At 39.0% G+C, this 19,192-nt stretch overlaps 1 protein-coding gene across 1 annotated transcript; it reads left to right on the top strand.

The window, feature by feature from the left end:
* Positions 1-10,540: 10,540 nt before the first annotated feature.
* LOC149164379 (uncharacterized) lies at positions 10,541-11,074 on the top strand. The gene has a single exon (XM_089429452.1). It carries the CDS (start codon positions 10,541-10,543, stop codon positions 11,072-11,074), a length of 534 nt encoding a protein of 177 aa, XP_089285578.1.
* The last annotated feature ends 8,118 nt before the right edge of the window (positions 11,075-19,192 follow it).

The raw sequence follows: 19,192 nt of genomic DNA, 5'->3' as shown, positions 1-19,192 counted from the left end.
TGAACTAACACCATTCCAATGGTGGAATGCGAAGCTGCGAGGTATAAGAAGTAGTCCTGGTTGTAGTTGGGAGGATGCAACAACGGTGCATGGGTCAACGCGTGTTTAAGTGCATCAAAAGATTGTTGGGAAATCTCGTCCCAAAAGAATTGAGCGTTCTGTTTCAACAACCGTGTAAAACCTTTAGTGACCTCGGCGTAGTTTGGAATGAATCGGCGTAAAAAGTTCGCTTTCCCTTGCAAACTTTGGAGTTGGCGCAAACTCGAAGGAGGAGGCAATTTGATGATAGCTTCAACCTTCGAGGGATCGACACGAATGCCGGCTTTTGAAACAACAAATCCCAGCAATCGACCCGTCTCTATACAGAAAACACACTTGTGGGGATTCAACCAAATTCGATAATGCCTACACCTCATAAAGATTGCTCGTAAGTGGACAAGGTGATCAGCTCGATGTAAAGAATGAGCAGGAAAATCATCGAGGTACGGTTGCACAATGTGCTTGATGTCATGAAATGCGTAAGACATGGCCCGTTGAAAAGTGGCTCCGGCATTCTTAAGTCCAAAAGGTAATTTACAATAAGCAAACGTCCCCCATGGACAAATGAATGCCGTTTTTGGTTGGTCGACAAGTAGAATATTGATTTGATTATAGCCCGAAAAACCATCCATAAAGGAAAACATTTCACTTCTGGCACAATCATCAATAATTTGATCGATATAAGGCGTAGGATAGTTGTCTTTTGGACAAGCTCGATTTATATCCCTATAGTCGATACAGATTCTTATTGTTCCTTGTTTCTTGTTGACCGAAACAATATTCGATACCCAATCCGTTAACGGGATCGGATAAATGAAACCTGCTTTCAACAGCTTTTCGACTTCTGCTTTAATCGCAGCCGCTTTCCAAGGGTGAATCTGACGCAACCGTTGCCGGATGGGTTAGCATCCGGGTAGGTTTTTATTTCATGAACAACAATGGCAGGGTCGATTCCCGGCATTTCCTCATAGGACCAGGCAAACACATCGCGGAATTCTTGGAATAGGGCCTTGTAAGTTTGGATTTCATCTTCTGTACATGAGGCACCTATATGAATGTTCTCCTCAATTCCGGGCTTCACTGAAATATCAATGGGTATAGTACAAGAAATATTCCCTAAATTCAACTCTGAATCAGAATGTTTCGTTGGATTCTGAGCGTCTTTGACATATTCAGCGGTAAAGATAGATGAAAAATCATTTTCAAAAGCATCATCCTTAGGTAAAAACGAAGATCTGTGATGGAGATCTTCCCATGGTAGATCGTCTACACTTAGGATTTCGCGAAGTTGTTCGTCAGATGACACGACTTCGGGAAACGCTATCCATTCTAAGGTTGAGGTGAAAAGTGATTCTTCACTGACCACATTCATTTGGTCGCTTTCGGTTGAACGCGAGTCGGTAAAAGACATGACAGCTTCATAAGCAATTTCATATGGACTCAAAGGCATAGAATCACCGAATGAGTCTATCTCAGATTTAGATGGGACGATCCAAGGATCATCATAAATAATGTTTTCGGATGTAATCATATAAATTGATGCAAATGAAGGGTCTGCATTGATTGGAGGGAAAGGAAAAGTTCCCAGTAAATCGAAATCTTTAACTAAACCTACGCCAACGTCCCTATAAGGGATTGTCGTCTTACCGACATGCTGGATACTCTCTTAAGAGGCTGGGTCGGATGAAAAGTATGACAGCTGATCAATGGTCACGATCTTACCGTTATATGGAAACTTTATTACTCTGAAGACCGATGAAACGACTGCTGTCATAGCATATGACCAACTTCGACCCAAAAGAAGGTTGTAGTCTAGAGGGGCATCAACCACCTCCACATCTAGACTAACGGTTTTACCTTCTACCCCTATAAGCAATTCCTGTAGAATACCAAACGGACGGAACCCACGGCTATCAAAGGCCTTAAGGATGGTCGGGGATTGGTTCAACGAAGGAGAACTAAGCGATCTCCAACATTGAATCGACATAATACACATGGAAGCTCCCTCATCAATCACAGTCTGATGAATAGGCCTGTTTTTGACTATCACTGGAATTTGGAAAGCCATTTGATGGGGTAGACGCGGTGTACTATTTTCTAGATCGAAGATTATCAGGTTCGGGTCCTGAACATCAACAGCTCCGATAGCCGACAAAAGTAATTTTCGTTGTGCTGGGCATGATTGCAGCACTTCTAAAACCGACATTGCTGAGGGTGAAATAGCTAAGTCCTCAACAATGTTGTAATTCTGGGCTGCTCTCGCATGTGGATTGAAAGCAGACCTTCGAAGTACACCCTTGGCGGGCGGTTTGATTACTAGATCCGGGTTAGGTTCCTCGATCTGTAGTGGATTGGAACTAGGAGCTGAGGTTGATGGGTTAGAATGAGAAGATTCTGCTTCTTTACCATCAACAGGAGCCTTACTACCATAATCTTGCGATCGAGTCGCAATCCTCACATGAGACATCATCAAAATGGGTTCTTCACTGGCAGTTGAGGAAGAACCTATCATCTTACTTTCCTGCTTTGGAAATGGATCTTTTAACACAGCAGGAGTGGGAGAACCTTTGACTATTTTCACAACCTCGGCCCGATGAGGGCAATCTCTCGTAAAATGATCCTCTTCACAAATAAGACAAGGATATCGAGGTTTGCGCTTTTCGTCATTGGTTTCCGACTTTTCCGTTTTCTCCTTCGGAGCCTTGTCTGCTTTAGCCTTCTTCTTTCCTTTCTTCTTTCCACCGTTTTTTGATTTGGCCATAGATGACTCTACAACGTGAATATCGGCGGAAAGTTCAGGAGAAGACTCTCCTGTCGGGGAATCTGGCAAAGTGATAATAGGAGTAGTTGAAGCCTTGGAAGACTTCTTCTTGCTCTTTGTATTCATGATACCAATTATACCATCAGCGGCATGAGATCCCGAAGGAGCAGCAGCGATTTGATTCGACTTTGGAAGATCTGGAATCTTTTCATGTAACGTACCCGACTGAGTGTAAACTAAGTCAAGGTACTGCGCCTGAGCAATGACTTGCTCCTCAGTAACTACTCCGGCCTTAGCTACATCTTCAGTAATCTTCGGTAATAATGATTTAACAAACCATTCAGCTAAGATTTGGTCCGGGATAAAAACTTTCACTAGCCTTCTTCGACGTCTCCACTCATGAATGTGATCAGAAATATACGTGGACGTTGATTGTTTTAGTGAAGTTAATAATTCCGTGCCATTATCGTATCTGACCGGCAACTGAAAGTGAGTTAAGAACGAGGTAGCTAACTGGCTAAAATTGTAAAAAGAGGCCCGTGGTAACTCAATGTACCACTTGGCCGCGAGACCAATGAGTGTACGCTGGAAAAGACATAAGCGGATCGAATCATTCGAGATAGAATTCGAAGCACACCAGAGGTGGTAAGTCATCACATGATTGGACGGATCCTCTCCAGAATTACCTCCGAACTTGGGTATATAACTGGGCAACTTATTTGGCATTGGCAGCCAGAACGGAAGATATTGAATTGGATCGTTCGTTAGGCGCGTCAAGTCTGGTAAATCCAAAGTTGTGATAAATGGTAACTGTTGGTTAGGATCTCTAAAACTCTGGGTCACAAGACCAGTCCCAGGAGGAGGATATCCAGGATAACTAGGAACATGAGTCGCATTAGGGATATTATATCCTCCTGGAAAACCAGGATTAACCGGACCGTACTGGGGTTGTTGAGGTTGTTGATAAGTGTACCCAGGATACGGTTGATACTGGTAAACCGGCTGTTGGACAGCTTGCCCAGGTTGGTACTGTCCCTGGTACGGTTGATGAACAAATTGAGGTTGAGTAGTGACAACCGTACTTATACCAGGCTGACCTGTAGGCATCTGGACCGTGGTTTGAATCGTAGATCCAGACAACGGTAAAGATGTCTGAGGAGTGGTTGCAGAGACAGTAGAAACCGGAGCGGTCGATACTCCAGAAGTAAGTGTGGTAGATGTAGCGGTAGTTGCAGCAGCCGTTTGAGATGGAGTACTAGGTGCGATTGGCGGCTGAGTAACTACCGAAGTTACAGAAGTTTGAACATTTGACTGGACAGGCTGCGGTTGCTGGGGTGGACCAGAAACTACGGGTTGTCCAGTTTGAGGTACCAACTGTATACTTGGCTGCAACACCTGTTGACCCTGTGATGGATCCCATACTAACATTCCGGGGTATTGACCCGTAACAGGTTGAGGATACTGAGATCCATAACCGGATTGAGGATAGGATTGATAATTGAAAGGTGCAGTTCCCATACCTTGAACATATGATTGAACTTGAGGCGGTTGATAACCTTGACCTGAGTATTGACCTTGAGGTTGATAACCTTGAGGTAAATACGGATACTGGGGTTGACCTTGACCTTGAGGTTGATAGCCTTGAGGTTCATACCCTTGGGGTTGATACCCTTGAGGTTGCCATCCTTGAGGTTGCCATCCTTGAGGTTGCCATCCTTGAGGTTGATATTGATACTGAGGTTGACCCTGGGGTACATATTGAGGCTGGGGTTGACCTTGAGGCATGTATTGCACCATAGGTACATACTGACCTTGAGGTTGCCCCCGAGACACGATTTGTGTACCTTGAGGTTGCCCCCCAGGCGTTAACTGAGGTTGCCCCCCAGGTGGTAATTGGCCACCTTGAGGTTGGGAAACAGGAACTGAACTTGACATCATATAAATTTCTCCTACACCCAATGGTATATTACCATTGTTTACAGCTAATAACCCATGATCAATGGGTTGAGGAGATGCCCCCGCAAAGGTACCAGAAAGTGATTGATACCCGGTGGGAACAGAAGGACCGCCGTGTAAGAAAGATTCAGGACTTTGAGTAAACACAGACGACTGACCAGACATATTTACAGGAGTATAAATACCTCCAGGTGGAAAAGGAGTATGAGGTGTAGAAAAACCTACCCCTGAGTTGTCTAAATAATTGGTGAACGAAAGGTACCAAGTAGTACTTCTAGGAGGACTGTAAAAGATAGATTCACGCTCCCTTAGATCAATAGTAAGTTGATCTTCAAGGTTAGAGACACCTATTTCTTCCTCTGGAGCAAGTTCTTCAATAGAAATCAGACCAGTAGGAAGATTTTCGGTGATAACTCGTTCTACTCTTGGTGAATCCGGAACACTAGAAGTCGGAGTAACAGGTTCAGATATTTCAGGTTCTTCGCATGTATCACTAGCAGACGAAAAACTACCAACAAGTTCAGAAACTGTAACAGCTTCGGGATTATAACCTGTCTCTAAGCCTTGGTAATTTGAATGGACTACCAAGGAAGATTCTCCTTCTTCAGGTGAACCTACTCTACTGCCACTAGGAGGAGTTACAAGGACCTTTAAACCTTCTAGATTACCGGGGTCGTCTCGAGGAGGTGATCCCTTGAGTCTACGGGATCTTCTCAACAATTCGGCCACAGAAACAACTTCAGGAGACTGGCCCCGAAGTCTACGGGACTGTCTCGGTAATTCCGCCACAGCTAAAAACTTTTAACTACTACACACGAAAACAAAGTAAAATTTCAAAACAAACCACCTAAAGTCTCCAAAGAACCAAACAAATTTAAATCACACGCCTAAAGAATCTAGGGCGTCAAACCAAGCACAAATAGTAGCCTTCTAGACCGAAAGCGCTAGTTGGTGATGAAACCCAACATCGCCAGATTCAGTACAGAAGTGGCGGGTGGAACAGTTACCCCGACAACCTGCTTAATGAATATACCGGCACAAGTTCCTCCACTTTAGCCGTCTCGAGTGAAGTGAACCCCCCAGAAAATCCAAGTGAGTCTAGCTGACGTCTGCTCCAGGTATAGTGGGATCTTCCCTCCACCGTCACCTTGGTAGAATACTAAAGATAATGGTCACTAAGGTTACCAACTGCAAAAAATGCACCTGGGGGAACAGTCTACACTCCGACAGCACGCAAGGGCAGAGTATCAAGCTCAATCCCCTTGTCGGCTCCTTGACAATAATCCAAGGTTTACCGACAAGTGACCCCTGGCTCCTCGACAATGGTTAATCCGAGGTTTACCATTTGTAATACGTGCGTGTCTGGCGTCGTTCCCAACAAGGGGGGATTGATCCCCTCACTGGTTCGGACACGAGCTCGTGCTTCTCCTTTAAGAGGAGCTTTCCCAGAGTACAAATGAGACAATTGGATTTATTCTATCACAAGATAAGCTACTTGTTTGTTTTTGTCGTCTTGGAGATTTAATTACTCACCTACTCCAAGACACTAGCCTGATCTAAATTGGTGTTTCAGAGCCCTAGTAAATAAAAGTTACTACGTTGATTTTACTTTAAGCGTTAATTTTATGGTTATTCTTAAAGACAAAAGGTAGCGGAAGTGAAACCAATGGTGTGTAGACTCGACTCAAACCACTACAAAGATGCACCTAAGATGATTTACGCTACTTTTCTCTTTCAATGAAATTCCTAACTAAGAGAGTTGAGAAATGCAAATTTTATAGAAAAAAACTTTCTTAGTAAAGACAATCAAAGAAACAATTCTCTTTATCTTTTCAAGCATACAAACATGACCACTCCTTACGTGCACGAAAAACTCTTTTCTTTCAAAATCTCTCAAAGCTACTTGAAACAAAACTTTTCAAAGGAGATGTTTTTGTATTTTCTCTTATTTAATAAAGCATATAAATCTATTTTAACGAAAATCAATCTCAAAAGCTATAAAATCTATGAAAACTTGACTCACAAGAAAATCAAAAAGAAATTTATTCTAAGCAAACCTAACGAGGCAAAAGCCTACAAAGACGATTCTAGGTTGTTTTACTTGACCAAAATCAAGTCAAGGACCAGCTAATGCAGAATCAAAAGACTAGTCAAAACAAAACTCAAATCTTTTTGTTCTTTTTGTAAAATGGAATTCAATACTCAATCAACAAGCACTTCGAAATTTGCCAAAGAGACAACTCAATGGTAAGTTGCTCTCATAGGTAGACTTTATGACAGTTCTGACTTCTAAGAATGCTGACAAAACCAGAGAGATCTAAGGCTTGACAACTTCTACCACCAAAGTCACTACAAGACCTACTCAAAAATCAAACCCTAGGGCTTAAACTTCTATGAAATCCACTAAAACACTCAATGCTATCGAAACAAGTTCAAGTGAAGATCTTTGACAAGAGACTAATGGATCTGGGTAGTAAAAACTAAGAAAAAGCAAAATCTAAGAGAAAAAATGCAAAAAATGGAATTTTCTTAAATTTTAGCAGGGGACGCAGGCAACCCGTTAAGATAGGTGCGGGTCCGCTCTGTGCACACAACGATAGTGCATCCAGGGACGCACTGTGCAATACTCAGAGGGTGTGTCCTACTGGAAAATTCAAGAAAAACTAAATTGAATCTAACCCTAAGCTAACCCACCCAAAAACAAAGTCATAGAGCCAAAAACCAGAAAATAAATGACTTTTCTCAGAGCAAAGTTGCATACAAAGGAAAAGAATTTCACATCAATGGAGTCCCCAGCGGAGTCGCCAATTTGTCAGGTGAAAAGAGTCGATTGTGCGGACACAACCAACCTCCCTAGGAGCCTAAGACTCTCTAGTGACAAACAAGACAAACAAGAGCAATCCTTCTCTAAACATGCATTTACTATATAAGAAATCAAGTGTTTAGATCCTACCTGTAGTCCAACGCTGTTGTAGCAGTCCAGCCCCGCTGATCCGGATGAGCTCCTCCTTCACTTTGAAACCTGCATCCACTAACAATCAAACGATTAAATAACACTTGATAATCTCATAAAATAAAACATATTTAACACATAGACCAAGGAGTACATGAAACAACTCATAAATAACAAGTTATTGAGAAGAATGGACTCATTTGCATTAATAGGTAACAAAAGGAACAAATACAACCTGAGCCTTGGTGTTGTGCAAGTCCCTCCCAGGGTCCATCAAGAGTTCTCCTTTACTTTGACAAAGCTCACCCACTTCCAAATAGAACAAGCAAAGATGGCAATCTCTCCTCACAAGCTTCTAAATGGGAGTCCTAATTCCTGCAGCATCTACCCTTAGAAATGTTTAGCTTCCAACCTCCCCTCCTTCTGGCCCAATGTCTGTATTTATAGTGCTCAAGAGGAAGTTAATCAGGTCCACCATCAATGGGATAATCCCCTCTTTGGATGGGATAGCTCCCTTATTGATGGGATAAGTTCCCCTTTGGTAGGGGTGCATGAACCATCTGGAGGCGCTCAATACACGTCGAACAACCTTCTAGAATGCTCTAGAAATGACCACAAGTAACTTTTTAAAGATGAAACTTGCGCATTTTGACCTTTACAGGGGGACGCACCTGCCCATTTACATACAGAGCGTCCAAAGACGCAGCTTTTGTGAACATCGGGTGCGTACCCGTAGGTAAGGTTGAGAGAACCTGCGTACCCAGAGATAAATACATTTATAAAGACTTTCTCTCTTTTTGGAGTTTGACATGGAGAGCAAAGGCATAAGACTTGCCTAAGAGGATAGCATGACTGTTGATAGAGCCATACTAACTGTAAATAGTCATGGTGAAATTTTTTAGTGTAACACTCCCTGCTAGCAAATGATTCCTGTGTTATAGCATCGAATCCCTATTAGCAAATGATTCTAAGCTTATAACATCATCTCCTTGTCGACAGATGGTTCCTAGGTTGTAGTATTCGACTCCCTATTGGCAGATGATTCCAAGTTTATAACATCATCTCCCTACTGGCAGATGGTTCCTAAGTCGTAGCATTGGCTCCTGGCTCATAGTGATTTTGGGTAGTAGCAGTGTCTCTATGTGGTCAATTGAACTCCCATATGATGTCAAATTCTTGTTCTTTTAGATTCATGAGCAGAGTTGAAAGTTGATTTGATATTTTAGATGGGACATATGTTGCAGTCGGTAATTTCTCCTTAGCTGAGAGGGATTTTTTATTTTATAGCTCAAGGAAAAATTCTTTCCTTTGGACAATCTTCCTCATCAAGACACAACCCTCCTAGCCCTTGGAAGAATTTAATTTGGTTAAGGAAAAATGTATTTTTAATATGGAAACCCACATGTGCATAAAAGGATAGGTCGAACCTAAAGAGAAATTGGATAATCTTGGAAGCCTATAAACATAAATCAAGTGAACCTCATTTGGAAATTATCATCAATCATATTCTTCTCCTCTATTCTTTAGATTGGCTCACACAGGTTTGAGGTTGGTTTACATAATTGGTTCACACAAGTGCAAAATTACAAGGTTCTAGCTAAAATGTGTGAAGTAGGGTTTTTGGTCTCTAGTAGTATGTTTGGAGCAAGGAAATTTTGACTGCAGTCGCTCGAATACAAGATTATCGGTGCACCTCCAACATTGGTGCAATTAGGGATGAAGGCATATCTAATCTAAGAAAGAAGTCTTGAGAAGAGTCAAAATTTTCTTGGAACTAATATTATATTTATTTCCTAGGATGTCATATAGAGGAAAATGATATTTATTATTTTTTGTAGCACCAAACAATCATGAAACCTTGTGAAGGATTAATGGCCTGATTCAAATGATTTTGTATTTTCTTGTTTTAGTTTTAAAATTGCTCATGTATTCTTGAATTTTAATGTAGTTTCTCTTTCATAATGTATGATGTTTTTTATATTATCAAAGAATCACATGGAAGTAATGGGCCTTATATTTATTTGTCATACTAAATATTCACTTAAACTCATTCAATTTGCATTGAGCTCAATATACAATATTATCTTGGATGCTAAGTAATGTTATAAGTGAATGGTCTAGAACTTAAAGTGCTTAGGAGTCATAAAGGCAATGATGAGTGTGGTGATTAAATGAATTGTATCTTAAGAATATTTGAGTTATAATTTTGTTTTATCTGTCCATATTTGATTGTTTTTGAAATGTATACTTTCATGTGTTTCATGTAATACACATTTGAAGCTGAATTATTGTCCCTAAATAGGTTATTTCTAACACGGAGGAAGACGAGCGATGGAGGCGTTTCTGGCACTTAGGGTTTTAGAGAAGAGTTTCTGCGCCGTCGTGGCCCCAAAAGAACTGAAGGGCTATGGATCGGCTAGACGCATGGCCGCTGGATATCCTGAACACGCTGTCCCTCTTCGGTCGTGGGCCGGATCTACCGAGGAGAAGGGTTATTATGGTTCGAACCAAAGAAACCTACGACTGGTGTGCTTTCCCTCTTTTAGGATGCAGGTAGGATACCTCAGGGCGGCACCAGAAATCGATAGCCCGGAGTTTTTCAGTCCAAAACAACAGGCTCTTACCTGTTATCTTCTTGATACGCCCCCAGCGAGAATACTATACTCTAGCATGGCAAAGCTGTCTACGATCATGGAGAAAAGAGGCATTCGACAGTTCCCATGCTCCAGTTCGATACGCAGTGGATTCGATCTGCCGGCATAGGGCGGATTTTAATTGGTAGAGCCGTAGAACAAGCAGGGGGTGGGCGTAGGGAACTGGATCCGCGGTGTATGGAGTTTCTTATGCCCTTTGCAGCGCAGATCTGGGCTCCTATCACCTCGACGCTGCGTTTTATGCACCCTTCTACAACACACGGACCAAAACAGTGTGGTCTCGGCTCAGATCTACTTGATCTTGCATCCATTCGAGCACAGATTGATCCCAAACATCAGGTCGAAGACACCATCCATAGATCGAGCAGAGTTCACGCAGATCTGGACATGCAAAAGGAAAAGCGAACAAAATCAGGGCCAGATTTGGAATTTGGCCTACAGCCAGAGCAGGTAACAAATAATTATTTTCAGATTTTGATTAAACCCCCACAAGGAAAAACTCGGTTAGTATGGGTTCATGCAGGAAGCAACTCCATGCAACTGAAACAACAAATTTGGGTAGAAATGGGATACCCAGTCCAGATCCAACATCTGGTTAGTGGAAGGTGGTCTCTACAGGACTGCAGATCGATGGAAAGCTATGAGATTGGGCCAGGGTCAATCATTTCTTTAAACCTCAGATTAAGAGGAGGGGATACGCCTAAGGGATAACAAAGCAGAGACAAGGGAAAAAAACTACACCTCAACACCAACCCAAGGGAGGGTTATCCTACAAAAATATTTTACAGGGCAGCAGAGATTCAGGGTCCTCTCCAGATCAAGGCGGCCATGTACCCAGGCCATACATAGTAGATCAGGCAGAGCAAACCCCAGCTTTAAACTTAGATTCTTCTGGGCTGGATGACTTCGTAAAGTCCTATGAAACACAAGCTCTCATTTGCCGTTTCAACAGTTTTTGGCCAAAACCCTTGGATCTATTCCATTGGATCTTCACCAGCTGGACCATGGAATGTGATATTCATCTCTGCTCAAAGGGGTTTTTTATAGTTAGATTTTCATCCAAGGAAGTCAGAGACACAGTTATTAGTGCAGGACCCTGGTTTTGGGGAACATCGGGGCTGTTTATGACCCCATGGTTTCCAGATTTTGATCCAAACAAAATGATTGTAACCAAAATGCCAGTCTGGGTTAGACTATATAATCTATCTCTGCATTTTTGGAATGAACAAGTTCTGGAAGGCATTGGGAACAGCATTGGGAGATATATCAAAACAGATCTGGATAGGATTGATGAAAGGATCTACACCTACGCACGTATCTGTGTGGAAGTAGATTTAAGCAAAGGGCTGCCGGACAATATAAGGTTGATCTACAAACAACAAAACTGGTTGCAAGTGCTAGACTATGAAAATACCGCCTTCAGATGTAGACTCTATAGGCAGACATGACACTTACAAAGCACATGCCCAGAAGCCAAGAGTAAAAAGAAGCAGAAAGGTAAGCAGAGGAAAGGATGGCAATTCTCGCCACCAGCTTCAGAGGACGAAGAATCAGAAGCAGAGGAGGAAGAGATCCCTGCAGAGAAGACCGAGGCAGCTCAAGAAATGGAGAAACAAAAAGGAAACACAACAGACAACAAGGCAGAGATGACAAGCATGCACCACAATATAGGAGGCACCAAGCGACATCATCACTCAGATACCTCAGATTCAGACAAAGAAATTGGATTACAGAATGTAGAAACACAGTTGATCATTGCTCCGACCGAACCCACCCAAGGCGAGTGGCGTAAGGTCGAAAAGAAAAAGGGGCGGAAAACTTGAACTTTCATCTTTTTTCTGCCTCTTTTCATTCTCTCTTCCCTCTTCTCTTTTTCTCATTTCTTATTGCACGTTAGTCTTCTAACACTGTGTAGAGCCCTTGTGGCAGTTCACAGTATGCTTCATCGCATAAGCAGATGTAACTTTTCATTATCTTTTTAATAAAAAGTTACTGTTTTTTCTTGGGAAAAAAAATACACCTTTGAAGCTTCAATATTACTTGTTGATACTTGAAGTGGAAGAATTGTGTTCTTTTGTATGAGTTAGAGTATTTTTTATGTTCATGGAATAGGATAAAGATGCCCTTGGGGGAAAAAATGATTGTGTGTGCTAAGTGTTGACAATTTTTTTGGGTTTTTTCCTTTTCAATATCAAAATAACCTCTATTTGAATTAAAAAAGCCCCATCTTTCAAATTACATTTTACTAGCTAGATCTACCCACTCTAGCTACTGAATTATTGTAGATTAGCCTAAAGTAGGGAAGTTTAAATAAAACCTCCATTGGGTGCCTTGGTATAGTTCCCTTTCTAAGGATAGTGTAAGGAACAACATCCATTTTGGAATCATTATAAGGAAAGGATATTCCAATTGATATTTCTTTGGAAGTGACAAATGAAAAGTTTTTGCTTGTTGAGGGTCAACAAGAATCAAATGACATCCTCCATGGTTTAAAAGGAAATATTTAAGAGTTCTCATGCACCATGTGACTCCACTATTTCAAGATGGAGGGAGAAAGAAGACATATTAGGTTTAATCATAGCTGTAGAGAAAATCTAATTTACAAAAGGAAATACATGATGTAAAGTGGGTTCTTCATCTTCAATATTCCTCTTATTGAAAAAATTATATTCTTGAATCTAAATGTTTTGAATATTTACCTAAATTCAAACTCCTAAAATATTTTCTTCAAGTCTTCCTTTGAATAAAAGTGAACCATTAGTTGATTTTTCAAGTGTAGGTCTTTCATTGTGTGCAATTGGAAAGTTACCACACTTTCTAGTCTCATTCTCTCCCAATTTCAAACCAATTTTCCTGGAAGCTACAATCTTTATTCCTCAACGAATAATGGCACATAAATGAAACCCAAATACACCATGGGTAGTTGCAAGGTATGGGCCTCTCAAAATTCCCCAAAACCTACATGACATACCCGACAATTATTTAAAGATACTTCCTAAGTTTGATGGGGAAAGTGAAAAATCAACAAAATATCATATTGTTGCCTTTCAAAAGTGCACTGGTAATCTAACCATCAAACATGAATATGTATATACAAGTACTTTTTTTCAAATTTTAGAAAGAGATGCTAGGAAATGGTTTTCAAACTTACTTATAAACTCAATTGAAAATACTTCATGGCAAAACAAAATTCATGGCAATTGAAAATACTTCCTAGTAAAACAAAATTCATGGCAATTGAAAATTAAGACATAGAACATTTTAAACATAATTAAAAAAAAACACTAAATATCTTATAAACATTTTTTTTTTTTTTTCAACCCAACACATTACATTTGAAAATATCGCATACAATATTTTAAAGATAAAATGAAACTCAAGATATTCATTTGCTAAAGCACAAATAATGAAGTTATACAACGAAGAAGCAATTAGAAAACACAAAAGCAAACGAACAAGGGGTTTGCCAAATAACCTCGTAGGTTTTAGGCATTTCCCATATCATCTGAGGCATAGTAGTTAAATTGTTTCAACAAACCTAAAGAAAATGGGTGAAACGAAATATCTTTCACAATCTGTATTACGTTACGGAGAAATTGCATTAAATATAATTTATCATCGGTGTCGAACTATTGAGTGTTCATCATCAAAATAAAATTATCCGTTTCGCCTAACCTTTAGAAGACTGAAATGATAAATCCTTTACAATCAACGTTGAATTGGAATCTCGAATCGACTAAGAGGACATGTATGTTGCCTTTCCAGCCATCTAAATATGTAGGTATCATGGTACATATGCCCACATGGCATAACGCGTGCCTCCTCCTCCACTTTGTATTGCTCCTAGAAAATTGAGAAAATTGAATTATTTTCATTATTGATATGTTGTTCAGAAATGATTACGCGGGGAAACTGTTGCATGACGGTTCTATCTGCAGGGTTGGAACATGGAAATTTTAGTTTCAAGCACTTGCTTACAGTATGCTCCTTGACGCTGGTGCATTCCAGCCACACTGATGATCACTAGCCCCTTGCGACTGTGACCTAAGTTTTTGACAATAGTTAACCATAGACTGGAAAACTATGATATGAAGCATATATGTCTATTGGGATCATCTCTTAGATATTATTTGGTTTGTTTTACTAAATAATCTTGTGATTGTTGAAATGAAATATTGTACTCTCTCTTTACTGAACATTTTATGATAATCTAATAAGAAGAATAATTTTAAAGGGTTTCCCCCTTGTGGGGTTTTTCCTTGGACTCTAACCAAATCATGGTGTCTCTATTTGTACATTGTTTTCTTCTAATGTTCTTCTTACTATTCTATTGAGTAGTAGATGTTACTGTTCTTTCTACATAATTGTCATTGATGTTATGATGATATCGGGTGAATGCAATGTAAATGGTGAAAATTTTGTTAATGCAATTATCTAAAGCAACGAGAAATACTTCCATAAGAAATATTAACATGGTATCAGAACTGGGATGAAGAAAGTCATTAAATATCACCCCTGCGAAGACATCATTCATGAAAGGAAGATAAGATGGTAGAGACCTAAAAGAATTCTAGGAATTGAAGGAAACCCTAGACAATTTGGTTATTAGGGTTTGATGGATAACATGAGGTTAGAGTTTGGAAAAAACCTTGGAGTATGATAAGGGCTTAAGTTATATAGTCTTAAAAACCTAGCATGATTAGTGAGAAGTTATACATTTAGTGTAACACTAGATGGGATAATATCAATTAGGCCTGATTGTTGATGAAGATGATTGGAAATATTGAAGGCAGCATTGTATATGGATAATGGAATGTAATAAATATTGAAGGGTGGTTCACGAGGGAGTTTATCACCTCTCATTAAAGATGAGTACCTTTTTTTATTTATTTCTTCATGACACTATTCTTGCTTAAATTTATTGTTTTGATTTTTCCTGCATGAATATTTGAGTATTTGAATACTTCTAACCTCCAGATGAGATGTGATAAACAAATACTTATTGAGGATCATCTAAGGTTTCATAAAACTTGCGAAGCATGCATGCACTGTATATGCTAGAAATTAACTTTCAATTTAGATCAATCTAACTATGAAACCAAATAACAACAAACCAAATTCACCTATTCTAATTCAACAATAAATTCAAAATAAATTATAGTACAATTATAGTACAACGTGTGGAATTGAAATCTTAATCTATCACACTTGTAGGAATTGAAACTTCATGAAATGAAATCTAATCTAAGGGATGATGTCTGCATTATCAAATAAGATCCTATGAAATAAATAATCAAAACCACATGACATGAAATGAAAGAAAAAGCAATCATTCTTAACCTCTCAGATAGGAAAATATATGAAAGAAAATAAAAACACTTACTCTTAACCTCTAAATATGAAAGAAAATATAAACAATCTCTCTTAACCTCTAGATATCAAAGTAAATAAAAGCAATCACTCTTAACCTCTAGATATGAAAGAAAATAAAAACAATCACTCTTAACCTCTCACACAGGAAAAGATATGAACGAAATAAATCTCAATCTTGGAAAGAAATAAATGTTAATCTATGAAAAACAATAAATCTTAATCTATGAAATACATTAAATTTCACACATTGCAGGTGGCCAATCCAAAAGCATGAGAGATGGCAAGTTCAGAGGCTCCTAATGCAAGCATTACTAGAAAGAGATGAATATGCCTCATGACCATGGTGCTAAATCTAAATTCCATTCATAGGTAATCTTAACTTGGACACCCGAGTATCTCAAGCTTAACACATGCCTTTGAAAGGAGGAGGAACTCTTATTTATACAAAAAAATAAGAAGCTACTTCATTAATGGAGGTCCATTATTCTCTCCCTAGATCCCTAGAAATTCTCATAGAGTTACAAGTCAAATAGGTAATGATGAGACACATATAGAGTTACAAATCAAATAGGTAATGATGAGACACATATCCTCTTTGACCTTTATCCAAATATTCTTCCATATCTTGAAGGGAATTAGAATTTGAGCATTGGAGGCCACATAAGGGTGCCTTGGAAGCTTTCAAATGACCTACACATGTCATGAAACTCAAGCCACTTTTAAGTATTAGCAATTATATGTCATTTTTCTAAGTTTTAACCATAAATTCACTTAAAGTACTAGAAATCATTAGCTTTTGGAAAACACAAAGGTAACCCCATGTAATCGTGAAAATAGAGGCTAATGAAATATTATATGGCTATGAAGTTGCGACATGTGAGTGAAATGGTGGTGATAAAGGTGAAAATGGATGATATTTTGAAGACATTTTGGAGACTCTACAGGTGTAGGAAAATAGAAATAGTGCATAAAGAGAAGAGCTAATGCTAGAACAGGAAGAGGTACTTAACGAAAGTTTTTGCAAAGTTGACAAAGTAGCATGAAATCTGAAAATTACAATATGCAACTGCTACAACTGCCAATGAAAAATAAGTGCTACAAGTTGCTAAGGTATCCAAATATTATAAGGTATTTATAGTATATTGTTTCAATGTTATGATTTAGCTGCAAGATTGGATGGAAAGTTAATCCTTGAGCTATGACAAGAATAACACCTTCATAAATGACTCATCCATGTTATTCAAATACATATGAAAGTAAGTTTGATGCACTTGATATTTAACAAGTATCTTACATTTTATTAGACATGGTGGATTTCCTAATTTTATAAAGTGAGATAGAAGCAATGATTTTGATATATGGTAACTTGATACTGTTGTCAATGTTTGCGATAAACATGGTAACCCTTATGATAATAATTTGGAAGTAAGATTGATACCTAGGAGATTGTAACTATATTATTGTTGAACTTGATGAGGTTTTTATAAGTTGTAACTGCTATGATAACTTAACCACATAGTAAACTTTATAATGTGACAAAGATGGATGCCCTAACTTGACGATGTTAGAATTTTGAAGAAAAGTGGTTGAGTAACATGATGACGAAGTGATTATGATCCTTGAAGTATGAAGATACACTTTCTAGCTGCCCTAATTATATGACACTAAACCTAGATGAATATTTGATGGCATGTTCATATCTCAAAATGAAGCGACTGATGATGACTAGTCATGACTATGATGTATATATGTCTGAGAACCTGATATAGTTTGACTCCGTAATGTGATAATTTCATTGATGCATGAAAGTATGATGATAGACAAGTTGATGTCTTGATTGATGATGATTGAAGAGGTTTCTCATTCAGAGGGAGAGAATCTCCATAAGATCCCAACACGTATTAGTATTTGCGATGGATGATTGCAGAATAAAGAAAGGTTTATGGACATGAATATATGATCATCTAATGTTGTTGAAGGAAGATACCATAGTGATTTCATGATACATTACAAGATGCTAAGAGATATGTTCCTTCCAAAAGAACCTTTAGAGAAAGTAAGAAGCCATGCCAGTATCAAGGATACATTGTAGGCATGAGTACAATCATTCAAGCTGAAGAAGATGTGAAAGAACAAGTTTGGAACGATGGCATGGCCAAAGAATATGAATCAATAATGAAGAATGAGGCATGGGATGTCATTCCAAGACATAAAGGAATGTCCATTGTAACCTCTAAATGGCTGTACAAGATCAAACATGGAGCCGATGGAGGAATTGAAAAGTACAACACAAGGTTCATGGCTAGAGGATTCTCCCAGAAAGAGGGAGAATATTATGATGACATATTTGCACCAATTGCCTGATACACCACCATTAGATAAATTATTTCCCTTTCTGCTAGTCGAGGATGGACCCTTCACCAGATGGATGTAAATATGACATTTCTTCATGGCATGCTACAACAATAAGTGTATGTTGAGCAACCTCATGGATTTGAATTACAAGACGAGAATACTCATGTTTGCAGATTGAAGAAGGAATTATACAGTTTGAAACAAGCCCCCAGAGTTTGCATACATTGATGGTTACCTGGTGAAGCTTCGAGTCATAAGAAGTAGTGCTGACTCCAACCTCTACTTCAAGGTGGTCAAAGGTATGCATTTTATTTTATTTTTATATCTTGATGATCTAGTCTTGATAGGTAGTGAGCCTCTGATGATCGAGTGTGAGAGAGATCTAGCCTCAGAGTTTGATATGAAGGATATTGACATGATATATTACTTTATGGGATTATAAGTTTGGCAGAGACTCAGAGAAATATTCATTTCATAAGGAAAATATATAGTAAAGTTATTGGTGAGATTTGGAATGACCAAATGCAAGTCCTTAGCCACCTCGATGGAAAATAATTTCAAGAAGTTATATGGAGATGCTGATGGACCGGACTTGGCTAACCCTTTTAAGTATCATCTTGATTGGAGCATTATTGTTCCTTGTGAACACCTGTTTAGATATATACTTTCTAATGAAAATTTTGAGTCAATCCATGACCGAGCCCCTTCATGCACATTGGGTTACTTCCAAACACATTTTGAGTTATTTGCATGGGACAATCTATCTTGGTTTGATATAGACTTCCAAATATGTGAGACTACATGGATACACTAATGCTGATGGGATGGAAAAATTATTGGTAGGAAAACACATTTGGGTGCTACTTTAGCTTGGGATATTTATGGTATCTTGGATGAGCAAGAAATAGAAGTATGTAGCTTTAAGCATAACCAAGGTAGAGTACATTGTTGCTAACATAGCTAGCTATGAGGCAGTTTTCTTAAGGAAGCTCTTTGGAGAGCTATTTGAGTAGGTTCTTGATATAAGAATGATATATTGCGACAACAAGAGTGGGATCCCATTGGAAAATAATCTTGTATCTAGTTGGAACATAGATATCT

The sequence above is a fragment of the Pinus tabuliformis genome, chromosome 5_1 (genome assembly GCF_031772625.1).
Source record: "Pinus tabuliformis cultivar Carrire ecotype Pingquan chromosome 5_1, CPIR1, whole genome shotgun sequence".
NCBI lineage: Eukaryota > Viridiplantae > Streptophyta > Pinopsida > Pinales > Pinaceae > Pinus > Pinus tabuliformis.
Note: the sequence above shows the minus strand (reverse complement) of the source record. Positions and strands in the feature narration are given on the sequence as shown.

Excerpts from the sequence above, each read along its gene's own strand:
- LOC149164379 (XM_089429452.1), top strand. The coding sequence starts at position 10,541 with ATGGAGTTTCTTATGCCCTTTGCAGCGCAGATCTGGGCTCCTATCACC.